Genomic DNA, 20,866 nt, shown 5'->3' on the forward strand with positions numbered 1-20,866 from the left:
GAGAAGCAGGCTCCCCACTGAGCAAGGAGCCCGAAGCGGACTTGATCCCAGGACCTTAGGATCATGACCTGAGCCGAAGGCAGCCACTTAACCAGCTGAGCCACCCAGGCATCCCATCAATTTACCAATTTCTATAAATGCACCTGAAGATAATCCTGTATTTTTTTTGTAACTCTAATTAAATGTTTACTTTCACTTCATAATCCATCTAAAAAACATAGATATTCCTGGATCAGCTGATTAAACTGCTTTATAACCTGGATAAAGACCTTTGTATGGAGTCAGCCTTGATTTCTTCTTACATTATGTGCTCCCTATTCTGAAAGTTTTCTCATTCCAAAATTTGAAGTATATTTTGTACTTCTGCACCATAAAATGGCAAGAGTTGCCACTCTGCTGCAAAACTCTTTTGATAAACATAATATAAATCAAGAAATTAATTAAAATAAATAATTTACCTACTTTTTTCACAAAGGTACAGAGTGAGAGATCATAATCTGGCTCCTATGTACTCCTCCAACCTGCCCACTCCACGACTAATCACAAACTGCTTCCAGTTCTAGTTCGAACGGCATAAATGCTTTTCTAGCCAATGTACTTTTACCTATGCTATCCCATCTGCTTGGAATGCCCTTTCTCCTCTGTATACTGGAAAATTTCTAGATCTGTTTTGAAACCCAGCTATGGTTAATTCCTCTGGGTAGTCTTTCTTGATTTGAGGCATAGCCCAGCATAATGAGTAAGGCTTTAGACTTTCAAGTCAGACAGATCTGGGACTCTAATTTGGCTCAGCACTTATCACAGTGGAAAAGTGACTTCGAGGTCCTGACCAAGCCTCAGCCTCCTCATCTGTGAAATGGGCATGACAGTTCCTAACTCACAGGGCTATAAGGACTGAATGAAGTAACTTAAGCATTTGGCTAAGCTCCTGGCAAATAAAAAGCACTGTGTAAGAGTTAGCTATTATTATTGAAATAATCAATTCTGATGCACATTTATCAAGCTGAATTTTACATGCCTGCCTCCCCTACAAGACTGTGACTTCCTTAAGGGTTACACACCTATTCATATATGTATTCTCAGAATTAGGCATAATGCCCAGCATATAGTAAGTAGCCAACAAATGTTTTGTTGAGTTAAAATGAATTATACATTTAGAAGAGAATTCTTAAAAGAACAATTAAAAATAATACTTTAAATAAAGTAAGATAAAATAAAAAGTGTACAATGTTATTTGACAATATTCTAGATTGACTGTGGCACTTTCATATTTATGTTCACATTTTCAGGATGGTTCTCACAGTGACTTTAAGGGGCAGGCATTATTATCCCGAGCTCACAGATTAGAGAAACAGACTCAGAGGGATCTAATTTTGGCCCAAAGTAAACAGAGCAATTTGCAGAATCCAAACCTGTATCACTTTGCTCTTCTCTTAAGCTTCCCTTTCCCACCCATCTCCCCATGCTGGCCCTCAAAAAAAGGAGCAGCTAAGCCACTCTTTAACTCAGGTGTAAGATGTTAAGCTTCCACAAGTGATCCCTCACCCAGCACTCAATGAAAGCAGGCGCTAAGACCTGGGCCCTTCTCAGAGATACCATTCCTGCTGATGACCACAGCCTCAGCTTTTCCACACGCTGTGGAGAAAGTAGGCATGTGTTGTACATTTTGCCCTCAGCATTCAGAAGAAAACACTTGCATTCTGCCAGTCCTTTGGGTTCCTCTAGACTTTTCCTGTGCTTTTGTGCAGCTGAGAAGGTGAAGCGTAAGGGTATCAAAAGTGGCAAACAGTCCCTACCTCTGGAGACAGGCATTTACTAGAAGAAAGAACGGACCAATGGCTTCCCAGAGCATTGTTCAGCCACATTAGAGAAGGGATTAAGCAGATACATTCAGCTATTCTAACAGATTTTCTTTAAGCCTTGAATACGCCTCTCACACTCACTCAGATAATCACATTAGTTTTGTCATTAAAAGCTCCCTTTTATAGAAAGTACCTAAACCGCTTAAACCACCCAGAGAGGTTGCATACATTATCAAACACCAAGACAAACAAAAGGGATTTTCTGTTCCACATCTCAGTTTTCCTTATTCCTCAAAAACTTTTGGGAAATAGAGGAAGAGATGATTTTTCAAATAGACAGTGGCAGGGCAACAATTCTCACTCCTCCCTTCCCTTGGCAGTGGAACTGGGAAGACCGGAAAACTCCTTCAGCATTGAGGCCAGCAGAAAACAAAAGTTAAGACAGAGATGAAGACAGTAGGGCAAGGAGGGGGTAGAAAGAAGTATGCTTGCCTCTATGCACAGAAAATTGCATTTGGAACCAAGGAAGAGTAGAAAAGCACAAGATTTGGGATCAGACAAATCAGACAACTGTTGCTTACTAGATCTGGGGCCATGGTTGGGGGTGGAAGAGTCACGTCATTTCTCTTGGCTTCATGATCCTCCTTTATAAAATGGAGGTAATATCTGCCTTGCCTCCCAGAGGCCCAGGGATGTTGAGGGACTCAAATGAGAAAAGACAGGCAGCAGAGTTCTGAGATCTATAAAGTATGACACCAGCATTACAGGGGAGGTTTCCCTTGGTTTTCATTTTATGAACCCCATTAACAATAGAAACTAGGTCTCTTTTTTTTTTTTTTTTTTTTCACAGTAACATGGTTGGTGCCTAATGCTTGGTACATGTGTACTGAATTTTTTTTTTTTTAATAATGCTTTTGTTGCCCTTCTCACAAAGCTCCATCCACCCTGCAAACGCTCATCCCTCAAGTCTCCATACAAATGTTACTTCTCTTTTAAAGACTCCCTCAAACCTGCAGGGTGAATTCATCACATGTGCTTTCAGGCTTCCACTGCATCCTGAATGCAACACAAATTCTTAGCCCCATCATCTGACATTGTGACCACCTCCCCCTGTTAACACTGGGCTTCTTGAAAACAACCTGCCTTTGCCTTCGAATTTTTACTATCTAACACTATACTGCATAGAGTTACCATTCAATAAATGTTTCAATGAACAAATGATAAATAAACAAACGATCTAAAGAATTACAGTTATTTGGCCCAGGAAAGGTAAATTCAAGGAGTAACTTAAGAATCAGTCTCTACAATAAAAGTTATTAAATTTTAGAGAGGAGTGTGTCTGTACTAAACATTGTGCTATTGTATTATTTACAATGTAAGACTGATAGGTAAATTGGATTAATGATGTTTTTCATCTCCTTTGTAGGGTAAAACTTGAGGGAAGGGACTTAAATTACAATAGAGAAGATTAAAGGTTAGACTAGTTTCTCAACATCAACATTATTGCCATGTTGAGTCAGATAACTCTTTGCTGTGGGAGGCTGTCCTCTGCATTGTAGGAGGTCTACTCACTAGATACCAGCCTAACCCCAAGTTGTGACAACCGATAATACCCTCAGACATTGCCAAATGTCCCCTAGGGGGGCAAAATTGATACCAGTTGAAAACCACTTGCTTATACCTAAGCACTAAATTCCTGCAGGTGAGGGTTTATGTGGCATCAGACAAAAGAGATGGTGGAACTCTGACCATAAGTTCCTTAAAGATAAAGCACATGGTTTATTTTGCTGATTTATATTGTACCTTCTATTCTGAAGGTAGGAAGTTTGACCAAATGAACTAACATCATGGTAACATATAAAACATCTTCTGTCAACTGCAAGGGAAATTTCTTTTTTTTTTTTAAGATTAATTTATTTATTTCAGAGAGTGTGCATGTGTGTGTGGGGAAGGACAGAGGGAGAGGATCTCAAGGAGACTTCCCACTGAGCATGGAGCTGGACACGGGGTTCAATCTTAAAACCTTGAGATCATGACCTGAGCCAAAATCAAGAGTCAGACGCTTAATGAACTGAGCCATCCAGGTGCCCCACGAGGGAGATTTCTGAAACAGGAATCTGATAGATAGCCCTTGCTGATGAGAGAAGGGAGCCTTTTATTTATCAAGTCATCTAGCTACTTCACTGTATTACACATATTCAGGGGCACTTATTGTACACCCTCAGTATCATAGCACTTTACATAGCACCTGAGCAAAAAGTTTCATTTAGACTTTACCTTGAAGTTATTGACTTGATGGTTTCTGTAAATCTTTCTTTGTCTATTTATCTCTATAGATTTCAGGAGCTACAGAAGAAAGAAAAATACTCATTAAAATCATCCCCCATAGCTACAGAGGAAGTTTGATAACAGACGTAAACATCTCTGCAGTGGAAGAAGCACCTGATTCCTTGTCTGGGCTCTGCCTCCACATGGCTGGTGAGCTACCATTGGTCCCTAGTAAGTTCACAGTATACTCGCATGTCTGAGGCTTGTTTTTCTCAAACTACTTCATTTGTGTTATAAAACATCATTCCTTCTCCCTCTTCAACTGTCTACTAAGGCATTAGAAACTGGCCAAGAAACGTTTATCTGGCAAAATTTTGGCTAAGAGTGTTCCTCCAAACACTGTAGAATCTATTTCTAGATTAAGCCAGATCAGCAAAAAATATATATTCCAGTAGTGTATTTCATTAGCTCATTATAGAATAATTGTAGTATGGTGTTAAGACTTTCCTCTAGGGGCACCTGGGTGGCTCCGTCAGTTAAGCATCTGCCTTCAGCTCAGGTCATGATCTCAGGGTCCTGGGATCGAGCCCCATGTAAGGGCTCTCTGCTCAGCGGGGAGCCTGCTTCTCCTTTCCCTCTGCCTGCCGCTTCCCCTGCTTATGCTCTCTCTCTGTCAAATAAATAAATAAAATCTTTAAAAAAAATAAAGCCTTTCCTCTACACTAAAGTTTTGTGTAAGGATGAATACAATGAAATTTAGCAATATGTGTAAAGAAGATGAATATCTCACCACATTTTCCCCCTCTATGAGGCTCCATCAGGAAATTCCTGCCTGGGTCCTCCAGGTTGATTGATCTGATTTATTTTATGCACAGTGTGAACTGTTTAACTGATTTTGTCTTCTTCTTTGCAGATGGCTGCTAGAAAACTTAGCTAAATTTTCTTGGCCCCTGTCTTTAAAAAATATATAGAATTCCATGGCAGTATTTCTCAGTGAGTGTTTGGCAAAGCACTAGTTCTTCAAATATTGAAAAGGGGTTCTGGATCAAATAAGTTTGGAAAATGTTGCATTCTTCACAATGCACGTAGCGTATCAAAGTTTGAGAGATTCTGTAGTAAAGATAATCTGTTTAAATTTATTTCAACCATGTTCAAACATTTTTATCATGTATACTTCCTTGATGAAACACCCACTAACATCTGGCCTTATTAGCATTCTGTGGAACCTATTTGATAAATGCTGCTTTATGATTTGCTTCCCTAGATCCATTTTACATCTCTATCCCTTTTAAATCTCTTCTGTCCCACTCTTGCTGTGTTTAATGTATATCTTTAGAACACCTTTAGAACCAGATGTAACAAAAATTTAAAAATTAATATTAAATAAACATGTTAGCTATATGACCTTGGGCAGGTAACTTCTACACTCCAGGCCTGAGCTTCTTATTAAAGGTGTCAGCCACATTAAACACACATGTAGAACTAAACAATCCAAGACTGAGTTCACGCTCTGCTACTGGAAGCTTCCATCCTCCCATCTCCATTAGTAGGTAACAAAATTTATTGGAACCAGCCCTTTCTTTAACCCTTTGCACTGAAAAACGGCTTCAGAGATATCCATCCACTTGCATGTCTCTGTTTCTAATGGTCTAGTTCCCACCTAACCTCAAGACAGAGTTACATTCAGCACCGTGACAAAGAGTGCCAGGCTGACAGAGTGGGAGAGGGAGCCAACAGCACACTCAGTTGAAGAGAAGGTAAATCAGGAAGTCTGAGTCCTAGGGGTATTGAGTACTAAGACATCCCCTTTCCAAAATCTAGGAAAGCCTGGGACAGGAGGTCACATGCACATAAGAGCTGTGAAAGGGGGCGCCTGGGTGGCTCAGTTGGTTAAGCGACTGCCTTCGGCTCAGGTCATGATCCTGGAGTCCCTGGATCGAGTCCCGCATCGGGCTCCCTGCTCGGCAGGGAGTCTGCTTCTCCCTCTGACCCTCCTCCCTCTCATGCTCTCTGTCTCTCATTCTCTCTCTCTCAAATAAATAAATAAAATCTTTAAAAAAAAAAAAAAGAGCTGTGAAAGGTCCTTTGCTACAGAGACCAATGGATAGAAAGCTTGGCCTTTCCACCCTGAAATGTATCTACTCACATAAATTTACAGAGGGCCTACTGAGACCTGGCTGCCAGACCCCATTCTAGATGCTGATTACTAGAAAGAATAAGACGTAGTTCCTGCTCTCAAAGAGCTTGGTCTTCCTAAAAAGACAGTGAGAACATTTAGCAAAATATCACAATTTGGGATATATGTACTAAATTAGAGGTAGTTGGGTACCGTTTAAGGTCCTAGAGATGCAGAAATGAATAAAACAGACAATCCTTACCTTGGTGGAGCTTACCTTGTCACTGACATACTAGGTATGAACCTTGTTCTTTGAGAGCATAAATAAGGAAACCATTCATTCCCTTTAGGAAAACTGAGAAAGACTTCACAGTGGAAGTAATCAAGTTGGCCTGGGCTTTGAAAGATGCACAAAAGTTTGTCAGTGAAAACATACTGGAGGGTAATGCTAGGAAGGGAATGTCGGAGGAAATTTGATTTGACTGAATGTCAGGGCATAAGGGAAGTAATAGGTGGCAAATAAGGAAGGGAAGTGAGTGCAGAGAGGTAGATCCCAATCTAAGCCATGGCTGTACCGCAGCACAAGTGGTAGTTGGCTAAGTGGAGCCAGATGTACTACAGTGTAGAATTAAGATGTTTAGGGCTTAATTAATGTAACATGGTAGATACAATAGGGTAGTGGCTCCTGAAGTTTCCTGAACACTAGTTCCTTGAACTGACATCCCATGCTTTGATTGCCATCTATTCACCAAGGCTTTCCAGTCCAGACTGGATTCCAGATCTTTACATCCAACAGCCCTACTTGACAGCTAGTTCTACGTGGCTATTTCAAATTGCATAAAACTCAGCCTGACAAAACTGAACTGAACCCATATTCTTCCTGCCAAACCTGCTCACCCTCTACCCTCTGGTGCTTTTTTGCCAGTGTACAGCACCACATCCATCCAAGTGCATAAGCCAAAAATCATCCTTGACACCTGCCCAACTCATATCTCAGAGAATACATCATCAAATCCCACTGACACTCCTTACTAAATCTCTCCCAAATTCATCTATTTCTCATTGCCACCTACCACCCTAGTCAAAGCTACCCTCTTCTCTAACCTGGACAAATGCAAAAATGATGTGGTCTCTACATCACATGCTTGCCCCCTACAATGCATATTCCAGTGTGACCTTTTTAAATGAAAATGTGTTCATGTCACTCCCGACCTAGGACCATCATTGATTTCTCATTCTTTATAATGACTCCTAATCATCGTCTACTTGAATGAGCTTTCTCCCTGCCCAAATATGCAGATTAATCTTATGTCACTTTCCCTGTGGTCTGCTATCCTACTACAGTGGCCTTCTTTCAGTTCCTGGAATATGCTACATTCCAGGCTTTCGCACATGCCATTTTCTCCACTCCTCTTCCTATATAGCTTCCATTCACACTTAGATCACAGCTAAAACATCACATCTCTAAGTAGCATTCTCTTCTTCCTGTAGACTAGCTCAGATTCCCTGCTAATAACCCCCACTCTTCAGGGCACTTATACCAACTCATTGTATAACTTGACATTTCATGTCTTTCTACCACTAGAACATAAACTTTATTAGAACAGATACTGTGTTTGCTCTTTCACTATTGTTTTCTCCAAGTCCCAGAATGCCTTATGCCTTGTAGATTGCTCTGTAAGAACAGGAAAAGCTGCATTCTCCATTACCATTTTGGAGAGTCACAATGCATATTTACAGATTAAAAACAAAAAAGAACAAGTATTTAACTTTGTTTAGCCCATCATTTTTCAAACTAGCTTAACTGTGGATCTTTCTACTACATAAGTATTGGCATTTTGTTGGATACTTATGTTCTGGAAAACACTCTGAGACAAATATATACATATATATATATTTGCCTGAACTGCTTCCTCTCCATCCTAAACAGTGTATCTCTAAAGCCATGGTTTTATAACCTCATCCCTCCCTAAACACCTGAGAGTCGTGGGCTTGTGAGATGGTGCAGCCACAGGGGCCTGAGGACATCATGCTGGGAAGTTGTCATGGGCCTTGTACCAGCAGAGAAGCTCGTCTGCAGAGAAAGAATGAAGCAACCATGGGATGAGACGCTTTAGGCGAGGATCCCACACTCAGATGGGATCAGGCAGGATAACAGGAGTGAGGTGAATTGACGGGGCATTTCCTGTCTCGAGATACTCAAATTCACAATTCTTTCAACTGGTGGTTCTTAAAGTATGATGCCCCAGTATCACCTAGGAACTTGTGAGAAAGGCAACTTCCCAGGGTCCACCCCCATGACATATTACAAACTCTGGGGTGAGGCTCAGCATTCAGTGTTTTAACAAGCGCTTTAGGTAACTCTGATGCTCATATACATTTTATACTGCTGGCCAAATTATAAAAATCTCATCCATAGGCTGGTGACCTCTGTTGAAAGTTGAGATGAAACAGAAAGTAGCAGTCTTGACTTTTCATGACTTGCTAGACCCTGGTTCCACTCCCTCACAATTCCTAGTTTTATTCAAATCCTGGAGCTATTCCTGCATAGTTTCAATAAATTCCCTCTTTTGCTTAAGCTGGTTTGGTGAGGTTTTGTTGCTTATCCAAACAGACTATTTCACTATATCAATTTTAAAAACAACAGCAAAACAAAACAAAACAAAACAAAACTTGGATTCAAGACCTGGTTCTACCAGAAATAAGCTGTGACAAGTCCTGTCTCTCTGGGCCACAATGCCATCACCTACGAATGATGGGTTTAGACTGGATGATAGCTGAGTGCCCTCGCCTTCTAATATACTAGACTAGACATTGATTCCTCTGGGTAATCTCTTGATCCTACAGATCCCTTAAGAAAGATTCCTATTTCGGGGTGCCTGGGTGGCTCAGTCGTTAGGCGTCTGCCTTCGGCTCAGGTCATGGTCCCAGGGTCCTGGGATCGAGCCCCGCATTGGGCTCCCTGCTCTGTGGGAGGCCTGCTTCTCTCTCTCCCACTCCCTCTGCTTGTTCCCTCTCTCCCTGTCTCTCTCTGTCAAATAAATAAATAAAATCTTAAAAAAAAAAAAAAAAGAAAGATTCCTATTTTTTTTTTAAAGATTTTATTTATTTATTTGAGAGAGAGAGAATGAGAGAGAGCACATGAGAGGGGGGAGGGTAAGAGGGAGAAGCAGACTCCCTGCCGAGCAGGGAGCCCGATGCGGGACTCGATCCAGGGATTCCAGGATCATGACCTGAGCCGAAGGCAGTTGCTTAACCAACTGAGCCACCCAGGTGCCTGAAAGATTCCTATTTCTTTAGTTCTATCTATTGACTCCAGGTAGTTAAAGTAACAAAAATAGAAATAAAAACACCCCAATTCTTTAGGTTTCTCTTTCCATGTCTTTCAAAAGCATCATCTACTGATGAGAGAAATGCTTTAAATAAGGCTTATTTCTTGTTCCAATTCTTTTTCAACTTAAAATTAAATTCTAGCATAATTAGGTTAACTTAAGGTTGCTTTCTGTAATGAAACATATATTGAAAAACATGTACATAAGACCAAATTATACCTGCAGAAAAATATAGCAATTTTTGGCAATACGTCTCTTCACAAAAATGTAACTCATCCAAATAATATTAAATCAAATGGCAAAATATTTTAAATATTTTAAACAAGTATAAGTTTTTAAGAAAAATATCACAAAATCAATAGTACCTAAAATAAATAGTAGGCATCTCCTCTATTAAGCCCTTAAACCCTGCATTATATAACTTCTTAGTTGATACAGAATAAAAACTAGTATTGTTTTGACCCTTAAACTCTCACTCCAGCAGACTTTTCTTAGATGCTGAAACAAAAATAGTGACCAAATGCTTTGATGGACAACTCATTACAATGAGAACTGAAGGCTTCCGAAACCAGACAAAGATTTTTTCTCTATCTCCCAGATGCTGGGAAAGTAAGGGAAATATTTCAGTTTCCCACCCAAGAATGCACTCTATATCTGCACTCTAAAAAACTAAGTGCTTTAGAAATGACTGAGCTCAAGGTACAGTTTTTGAAAAGCAGAAAATGTTCCCAAGGCAGGGTGAAGAAAAAAAAAATTACTGAGAGAAAATAAAAAGAAACAAGGGGGAAGAAATCTTTCAACAGAGTAGAAACTGTTAGTCTCTCTCTGTGTTCCTGAAAGGTTTTGATCCAACCCTATTTGTTATCCTAGAAAAGCTCTTCTGAAGAAAGGTCTCAGTGTAAGAACTGCTTGAAAGAAGCCAACCCCTTGGAAATAGGAATGGCTTGGCCATTTATTAATGTCAAATATGCTGCCTGCATGAATTAGTCAGCTTGTCTTTTGGAAGCCATACAGAAAAGTTCTCGTGCACCTGCCTCTTAGCACCCTGACACTTCTGACTTTAATGACAGCAGTAACAACCACCAGAAAATAAAATTTAAAAAACAAAATGCTGAATATAACTACATTCTATCTTCTAAATAGTTGATTCACCAATTTTTAAAGGCTTCTCACTGAAGTATTGTCAGTGACTGCAGTATATAAAAGCTTCCTCAGATGTAAAAGCAAAAGCAAAACAGAGTCATTCTCCTAAACTGGCAAAATGTAACCAAATTACCACAAAACTGACCTGAGGAACAAAGAGAAATGGAGCAGAAAAAGGCCAGATTTCTTACTGGCAGTACCACAGTGGCAAATATCCCAGAACAGAGAAAAGCTGCCAAATAGAAGAGAGAAAATTAAAGGACTTTCCAAAAGCAGCCAAGCCCAGGGTACACAGCATTCCCAACAGCTGGAGTGAGCTTCAGAAGCAACACACAGGTATAAGGTCCAGCCTTACTCTTTATTTATAGCACAGTTCAAAGTCATTAAATCAAGTACAAAAGAAATGGCTTCCATTTCCTGGATTGGCTCGGACATCCTTCCTACCAGCTGCAATTACATCATTTTTATCTATTTTCTGCTTTTCTTTTTTTGGGGGGGAGGGATGGGGAGTGACAAATGGACCAAAGAGACTTTAACCTCAAAACCAAGAGAAAGCCCTGCTTGCAGAGAAACAAAAGAAGTGACTCTCCCTCTTGTGAAAGGCAGTCAGGAACTCTGCTCCAGTTATGAGGGCCACTGATGGTGTAGGAAAGCTGTCACAAAGAGATTCTTCCTGGAGGTGGCGTGAAGATGGCGAGGACCCGGGATGTGGGATATCTGCCGTCACCACCGTCACCCTCTCTTCTATCTCAACCTTCGCCCCACCAAATCTAATGACAAACAAGGAAAAGTAATTACATGCAGAAAACCAAAGTGAATGGGAACATGGGTAGAATGAACATAAAAGAAGAAACTGAAAATGATCAAAATTGTTCAGTGCTTCTTTCTCTGATTGGCATAGAAATCTCTGATCCACTGCTTCATGTGTCTAACTTCCAAGGAGCGGGCTAATAGCACGGTCGTGGGATCAAAGGCATTTCTGGCTCGGAGATCTAGATGATGGGCCCCTTCTGGGATGGTGATTGCAACCAAGGTGTCTGTGATATCCTTGGTTACTCCACCTCCTGACCAGGGGTCTAGTTCACCATTGCTAAGTGAGGGAAAGAAGAAAAAATAAGATGGTTAGTTTTTCATAACTACACCCAGATAAGATAGGAGAAACCTATTATATGCATAACATCTAAAATTACAAGTTCATAACCTGGGGTATTTGATATGAGGATCTAATCTGTCATATAAAAAGCTGCTTCATGCTGGAGTTTTATAACATTTCTGCAGCCAGGTGCAAGAAACAGAATCAGAGAAGGCTGAAGGTGGTGCTCCATGAATCAACCCAGATTACACTAGGACTTGGAATTCAGAAGGCTGAATTTCAATCCCAGCTTCAAATGCTAGATGACACACAAGCTACCCGACTCCGTTTCCTCATCTGTTTAAATAGAGATAATAAGGCCGACCTCCTAAGGTGTTATAAAGGTTAAACCAGATGGTAGATGTGGTTGTACTGAATAAGCACAAGTGTCAGGCACAGAGGAGTCCTTCAATTAATACCGGTTTCCTTCTTTTCTAGGACCCAACTACCAGAATGATTAAAAACAAAACAAAACAAAAAAACCTCCCATATTTAAAAATGCTACTTATCTCAGCTTTAAAAAAAAAAAAATGCTTTTTTTTTTTTTTTAAGATTTTATTTATTTATTTGAGAGGAGAGAGAGCAGGAGGGAGAGTGAGCAGGAGAGAGGAGCAGAGGAAGAGGGAGAAGCAGGCTCCACGCTGAGCAAGGAACCCAACATGGGGCTCAGTCCCAGGACCTAGGGATCATGACCTGAGCCAAGAGGCAGACGCTTAACCGACTGAGCCACCCAGGCACCTCTTTTTCTTTTTAAATAATATTTTCCTCTTAGTACAGTACTTTGGGAAATAGGATGGTAGAACTGAAAAAATTCCCCTGGATCTGGAATCAGAAACTTTGGGTATTACTCAAAGATCTTCATTTTATATTACCTTTTAAGTTAAAGAAATGGTATTTTATTAGTCTTGGCTGGTTCACACAACATTTCAGAATGATGTAAACAGGATCAGTCATTAAAACTGGCTATTTAGTTTAGCTGAGTAAAAACCCAATACTCCACTGATAGCATTCTTAATATTGTTAACAGCTTTGTTAAGATATAATTCCCATCACAAAAATCACCTACATAAATGTACAGTTCAATGGTTTTTAATATGTTCAGAGTTTACAACCATCACCACAATCAATTTTAGAAAACTTCATCACCTCAAAACAAAACCCATACTCATGGCAGTCAATCCCTATTCCCCTCCCCCATACCTCCTCGCTCTCAGCCCCAGACAACTACTAATCAACTTTCTACCCCTATAAATTTGCCTTTACATTTACATTTCATATAAATGGAATTATATAATATGTAGTCTTTCGTGACTGACTTATTTCACTTTGGCATGTTTTCAAGTTTCATTTATGTTGTATCATATATCAGTACATTATTCCTTTTTAATGCCAAATAATATTCCATTGTATGGATATATCACATTTTATTTATCCACTCATCAGATGCACATGCGTATTGTTTCCAGTTTTTGGCTATTATGAACAACATTGGTTCTATGAACATTTGTATACAAGTTTTTGCATGGGTGCAGGCTTTCATGTCTCTTGGGTATATACCTAAGAATGGAATTTCTGGGATATATGGTGACTTAACCTTTTAATGTACTGTCAAACTTTTTCCAAAGTGGCTACATTATTTTACATTCCCACTAGCAACATATTGTTTCTTTTCCTTTAGTGCCCATGGTTCTTGGTCACACCACTTCAAAGAATGAAGAGGTAGACCCCATAAACAGTGGTGGGCAGCAAAGCAAAGTTTATTGATAGCACAAAGCTCGCAAAGAGGGAGAGCACCTGAGAGGATTGCCCTCAGAGTTTCTAAGTCCAGGCATTTTTATGAGATTTCTGGCAGGTTGATTTAATCTGATTAACCCTCCACGCACCTGTCACCCTATCAAGTTTTTGTCCACGCACTCATCTACCTATCAGGTAGTTGTTCATGTGGGAAAGAGTGGAGGGCTCCTTCCAGAGTGGTGTTCGAAGCCTTAGGGATCAAGAGGACTGCAGCCGCCACTGCCCTAAGGCATGCTGGTCAGTCGCAGGCCACCAGATCAAGCTCTTTGCTTAAATATCATAAATGTCATAGAAATTCAGAACCCTGAGATTGTAACCTGAACTGAAGGTGGACGCTTAACCAACCTGAGCCACCCAGGCGCCCAAAAAAATGTTTTGGCAGTGGCGGGATTCAAACCCACATCCCTGAAGAGACTGGAGCCTTAATCCAGCACCTTAGACCACTCAGTCACGCTACATACCACCTGAGGACCCTGAACCAAGAGTAGTTTCCTCTTAGAACAGGGCCCCCCTTTCCCCTGCCTGTCTTTCTTCCGACTATCCTCCATTAATATAAAGGTTCCAATTTCTCTATATCCTTGCCAATACCTATTATCTTTTTGATTATAGTCATCCTATGTGGGTGTGAAATGGAATTTCACTGTGGTTTTGATTTGAATTTCCCAAATGACTGATGGTATTGAGCATTTTTTCATGTGCTGAATGGCCAGGTATATATCTTCTTTGAAAAAATATATATTCAGATCCTTGACTGTTTTTAAATCGAGTTATCAATTAAAATCATTTGATCCATTTTGAGTTAATTTTTTTGTATGGTTATGAAATAGGGATCCAACTTCTTTCTTTGGCTTGTGAATATCCTTTTTCCCAGCATCATTTCTGGTAAAAAAAACTATTCTTTCCCCAATAAATTGTCTTGGCCCTTGTCGAAAATCAATTAACCATACACATAACAAGGGTTGATTTCTGGACTATCAATTCTCTTTGAAAGATCTGTATGTCTTTCTTTATGACTGTATAATAATGTATTGATTATGGTAGCTTTATAATAAGTTTGAAATGAGGAAGTATGAGTACTTCGAATTTGTTCTTCCTTTTTAAGACTGTTTTGGCTATTCTGGGTCCCCTATATTTTTATATTAATTTTAAGATCATTCTGTCAATTTATGTGAAAAAAACAGCTGAGATTTTTATAGAGATTGCACTGAATTTGTAGATCAATTTGTGGAATATTAACACCTTACCAATATTACCTCTTCCACAAGAACATGAGATGCCTTTCCATTTATTTAGATCTTTAATTTCTTCCAACAGTGTTTTGTAGTTTTCAGTGTATTAAGTCTTATACTTCTTTTGTTAAACTTATTCCTAAGTGTTTTATTCTTGATGCTATCGTAAATCAAATTGCTCCCTAGCATTAACTCCACACCTGCATAGAGTGGTTTAGAGTTTACAAAGCCTTTCACATTTGACCATTATAACAACTGTGTGAGGTTACAACTCTTTTATAGATGAGAAAACTAGTATCCAGACAAATGAAAAGACTTGTTCAAATCATTCAGCTAGAAATGGCAAATCTGAGATACAAACTCAGGCCTTGTAACCAGTCCAATGCTCACTCTTATACTACATTGCATTTCATGGATACAGGTTGGAAATGAACAGCACATATCCTCTTGACTTGTGTGGTGTAGAGTAAGAAGAGCATGAACTTTGGGATTAGACACACCTGGGTTCCATTCCTAGGTCTGCTTCTCTCCTTCCTAATCACATGGAAGTTTAGATTCCTCATATAAAACAAAGACTGAAATTCCTGGATTTAAGATCACTTTCCCCTGGTACTGCACTTCTTGGTATATCTTTATCTACATATCACTTGATTTCACTTACAGAACATTTTTATGTACATTCTGACATTTGTCTCATGTACATCCCATCTTGCTGACACAAAGCCTGAAATAACAAATCTTTAGGGTCACATTACAGATAATCTACATAATCATTTTTTTTCATTTTTAAAAGTCTCATCTTTAAGTACAATCTATACACAGATGACTATCAAATAATATCTTTAGCAAGGACCTTTCCCCTAAACTTGAAAAGCAAAATCTTGCTTGACATTTTTACATGGAAATCTAATTAGACACCTCAAACTTACCAGGTCCAAAACAGAGCTCTTAATACTCCCAACTCCCAACCAGCCCTCTCACTATCTTCCCAATCTTTGTTAAAAGCAACCCTATCTGGGCGCCTGGGTGGCTCAGTTGCTTAAGCGACTGCCTTCGGCTCAGGTCATGATCCTGGAGTCCTGGGATCAAGTCCCACATCGGGCTCACTGCTCGGCAGGGAGTCTGCTTCTCCCTCTGATCCTCCTCCCTCTCATGCTCTCTGTCTCTCATTCTCTCTGTCTCTCAAATAAATAAATAAAATCTTAAAAAAAAAAAAAAAAAAAAAAAGCAACCCTATCCTTCTAGTTGGTTAGGCCAAAAAGTTTGATGTCACTCTTTAACCTTCTCTTTCTTTCACGCCCAATGGGTCAACAATTCCTGTCAGTTATATCTTCAAAAATATATCTAGAATTTCAACACTTCTCACTGCCCCCACTGCCACCACTCTGACCCAAATCACCATTATCTCTAGCCTAAATAGTGTTTTAACTGATCCTCCAGCTTTTATTCTTATCTCCCTGCTTAGAGCAGCCAATTTGATCTGGTTAAAACCTGAATTAGATTATGTCACTTCACTGCTCAAAACACTTGAGTTTTCCCATTTCACCCAGACTAAAAACCAAAATCTTTACTAGGATCTACATGTCTCTACATAATCTGGGCCCTCTGTGGCCTCTGATTTTCTTTCCTGCTACTCTCTCCCTCATTAGTTCCACTCCAGCCACACTGACCTCCTTACTATACCTGGAAGAGAACATGGTAAGACATTTACCTCTCAAGGCCTTTGCCCTTGCTTACTCCTCGGTTTAGAGTGTTCTTACCTCCACCAACCCCATGGCTCTCTTTTTCCACTAGTTCATTTTTCAAAAGTTCCCCCTTGGTGAGGTCTTCCTTGGTAACTCTCACCTAAAATTGCAAACTTGGGGCGCCTGGCTGGCTCAGTTGGAAAAGCATGTGACTCTTGATCTCAGAGCCATGGGTTCGAGCCCCACATTCACTGTAGAGATTACTTAAGTAAATAAAAGAAATAAAATAAAATAAAATTGCAAATGTTTTCCCTCCTCCAGACATTTCACAGCCTCTCCCCTGGTTTATTTTTCCTCCTTAGCACTTAGCTCCTTCTAACGTATTTATAGGTACAATCTTTACCTATCTCTCCAACTAGAACTCCAGGAGGGCAGGGATTTTGTCTCTTTTGATTATTACTATATCCTCAGTGCCTAGAACCAGGCCTGGCACATGGTAAGAGTCAAATATTTATTGAATGAATGAAAAAATAAATGTAAGTGTCTAGTTGTCTGTGGCCTTGTACTAAATGCCCTACAAAGATATCTATAAATATTTGCAAATGACATATCAGATAAAGGGCTAGTATCCAAAATCTATAAAGAACTCATCAAACTCAACACCCAAAGAACAAAGAATCCAATCAAGAAATGGGCAGAAGACATGAACAGACATTTTTCCAAAGAAGACATCCAAATGGCCAACAGGCACATGCAAAAGTGCTCAATATCGCTCGGCATCAGGGAAATCCAAATCAAAACCTCAATGAGATACCACCTCACACCAGTCAGAATGGCTAAAATTAACAAGTCAGGAAACGACAGATGTTGGCGGGGATGTGGAGAAAGGGGAACCCTCCTACACTGTTGGTGGCAATGCAAGCTGGTGCAGCCACTCTGGAAAACCGTATGGAGGTTCCTCAAAAAGTTGAAAATAGAGCTACCACATGATCCAGCAATTGCACTACTGGGTATTTACCCCAAAGATACAAAAGTAGGGATCCGAAGGGGTATGTGCACCCCGATGTTTATAGCAGCAATGTCCACAATAGCCAAACTGTGGAAAGAGCCAAGATGTCCATCGACAGATGAATGGATAAAGAAGATGTGGTATATATATACAATGGAATATTATGCAGCCATCAAAAGGAATGAGATCTTGCCATTTGCAACGACGTGGATGGAACTGGAAGGTATTATGTTGAGTGAAATAAGTCAAACAGAGAAAGACATGTATCATATGATCTCAATGATATGAGGAATTCTTAATTGCAGGAAACAAACTGAGGGTTGCTGGAGTGGGGGTTGGGGTGGGAGGGATGGGGTGACTGGGTGATAGACACTGGGGAGGTTATGTGCTCTGGTAAGTGCTGTGAATTGTGCAAGACTGTTGAATCTCAGATCTGTACCTCTGAAACAAATAATGCAATATATGTTAAGGAAAAAAAAAGAAGAAGAAGAAGGTAGCGGGAGGGGAAGAATGAAGCGGGGGAAATCGGAGGGGTAGACGAACCATGAGAGACGATGGACTCTGAAAAACAAACTGAGGGTTCTAGAGGGGAGGGGGTGGGAGGATGGGTTAGCCTGGTGGTGGGTATTGAGGAGGGCACATTCTGCATGGAGCACTGGGTGTTATGCACAAACAATGAATCATGGAACACTTCATCTAGAACTAATGATGTAATGTATGGGGATTAACATCAGAATAAAAAAAAAATTAAAAAAAAAAGATATCTATAAATATATGTATGCAAGTTCAGGAACATGAAATCACTTCAGTACTTTTTACATGGGAAATCAGAGTTAATATAAGTGATTAATATAAATATAGAGAGACTGACCTTCACCTGTGTGTGGTAGTGGCCAGAACAATTAACTAAGAAGATCTAAGTTTTATACCGTTACCAGCCCATGACCATGGGTAAGTCATCTAACCTCTGTGAACCTTAATTCCCACATGTATTACAAAGAAATACATTTTATATTTTTAAAGATTTTTTTTATTTTAGAGAGAAAGAGAAAGAGAGAGAGGAAGAGAGAAAGCAGCAGGGAAGGGCAGAGGGAGAGAGAGAATCTCCAGCTGACGCCCCCCTCAGCCCAGAGCCCGTGATGGGGCTCAATCCCTTGACCCATGAGATCATGACCTGAGTCAAAACCAAGTCAGACGCTTAACCAACTGAGCCACCCAGGCGCCCCCCGAAAAAAATTTTTTAAAGAAAAGATAATGTCCCTCCGTCACAGAAATACTGTGAGGTTCAAGTTAAATAATAATGTGACAGTAAGGTATAAACTATAAAATAATACACAAACATACAGTATTATTATAATTATTATTATCATATTCTGTAAGCATGAAAAGTTAATACTTCTGAGAAGTAAATGAATCATGAAAAAGAATGTGAAAGCATGTCTCACAGAAATCTGGCCAGAAAAGTAATGTGATCAACTTTTTCCAGGTAAATGTACAAACAAAATAAGAAAAGAGGCACTTAGGTACATTGTGTGTGTGTGTGTGTGTGTATATGTGTATTTGAAATACAATTTTAAGCTCCCTGTTCTAGGGGCGACTGGGTGGTTCAGTCGGGTTAGTGTCCGACTCTTGGTTTCAGCTCAGGTCATGATCTCATGGGTCATGGAATCAAGCCCACCATGGGCTCCATGCTCAGAAGGAATTATCTTCAACTCATATGCTCCCCCCAACTCATATCCTCACTCTCTCTCTCTCAAATAAATAAATCTTTAAAAAAAAAGAAGGTCCTGTTCTATTCTCACCACACCTCTCTTTAGAAACAAAGTTAATTCAATTGCAACTTAACAACTTCATTCTTGGGAGAAAAAAAAAATCACTCCAAAGATGTAGATTTTTGATTTTGTTAAAAACAAAAAGGATAACTCACATGCAAAATAGCAGCCTTAGTTTTCAACTACCAGATAAATTCTTAAAATAAACTACAAGGGGTTAGATTCTCTTTTGTGAACAAATAGCCTTTATCATTATTCCAATTTGACAGGACCAACCCAGATAGGAAACTCTCCATTATTTGCAAAACAAAAAAGCCATCCCAACAGCCACATAATAAGCAAACTGCATTTGATTTAAAAGGTCATCTGAATCAGCCCAGTGGCTTAGCAACAGTGTTTGGAGTTGCCGAGAGACCCAAGATGCACATGGACTTGAATTTCTTGGTCCTAGACACGTGAAAGCTAAACCAGCTACTGGGACATTTACCAAAAAAAAAAAAAAAAAAAAAAAAAAAAATACCGGCTTTCATGAGAGTCTAGATGCCTGGATAAAATTCCCAACAGCAAGCTTCTAATCACTGGCAACAATTAATTTGCCTGAGAAATGATATTAAACTAACCAGCTCCTCAGGGACTCCCTTTTGGATTTATATTTAAATAACTGAGTATGACCATTGGTAAGATAATTTGTTACCAGTTGGGGTTGGGGGAAAAATAAATCCTTCTAACAAAACAACTGTGGAATAAAAAAAATTACTGAAATGAAACAATTAATGGCTACTATTTATTAAGTCCTCATTCATTCAACAAATGTTTACCGAGTGTGTATGATGCATTCAAGAGTGAGCAGACAAAATCTCTGCCCTCATGGTGCTTACTTCCATGATAATCTATTTACTCATTAAAATAACCCTGTTTCGTAGTCATTTTTACTAACTTAAACAAATTGGCAATTTGCCTAAGGCTATACAGCTAACTTGGTCTCCTTGACTTAAAAGCCCAAACTTTTCATTTAACTGACAAACCTCCTATCTGATAAACACAGACTGAAATTTCCATTCAGAAAAGCGGTCACAACTGGATTTGTGTGAGATGACCTAAGGAGAGAGGCATGGACACAAAGATACTTTACACCTGGTTCCTTGGACATTTACTTACTCATCAACCAAAACCTTTTTCTAGCTGGTAGCCACTAAGTAGACAGAACAGAGACACCTAAGGCTGTTTCTTTACTTTGGGAATGTGTTTTCTTCAGAAAAGCAGGAAATTTTTAAATTTTTTACTTTAAAATTTTTACATTGGATTTCTGACACCTAGCAGCATAAAGATTTCTTTTTTAAAAATAGACTTGCCACTGCAAAAAGATAAACCAGTATCTTCACATAGTCCTGCCTTTAAACTTTCATATGCCTCCAAAGCCTTTCTAAGCTTTGTATTTTCTTCCTTGTTTTTATCAACACACACATTTCTTGGGCATCCAATATGTGTCAGTCACCAGAGTAAGTGTTAAAGGCACAGCTATGATTAAGACAAAGTCTCTGTCATTGAGAAAGTTTACAATCTCATGGGGCAGAAAGAAACACA

The 20,866-nt window shown here is 39.5% G+C and overlaps 1 protein-coding gene across 4 annotated transcripts in view; it reads right to left on the reverse strand.

The window, feature by feature from the left end:
• Window positions 1-11,000: 11,000 nt before the first annotated feature.
• Window positions 11,001-20,866, reverse strand: part of PRCP (prolylcarboxypeptidase) — a 73,211-nt gene continuing 63,345 nt past the window's right edge. For 3 of the 4 annotated variants that reach the window (XM_034995565.1, XM_034995566.1, XM_034995564.1), the window contains exon 10: window positions 11,001-11,431. In XM_034995565.1, the coding sequence (XP_034851456.1) occupies window positions 11,200-11,431 (232 nt within the window). In that variant the 3' untranslated portion in view covers window positions 11,001-11,199. Of the gene's footprint in view, window positions 11,752-20,866 lie in introns of all 4 variants that reach the window. The other variant, XM_034995562.1, reaches the window with a different exon arrangement.

This window comes from Mirounga leonina, unplaced genomic scaffold (assembly GCF_011800145.1).
Source record: "Mirounga leonina isolate KUSES-001 unplaced genomic scaffold, KU_Mleo_1.0 Mir_92, whole genome shotgun sequence".
Taxonomy (NCBI): Eukaryota; Metazoa; Chordata; class Mammalia; order Carnivora; family Phocidae; genus Mirounga; species Mirounga leonina.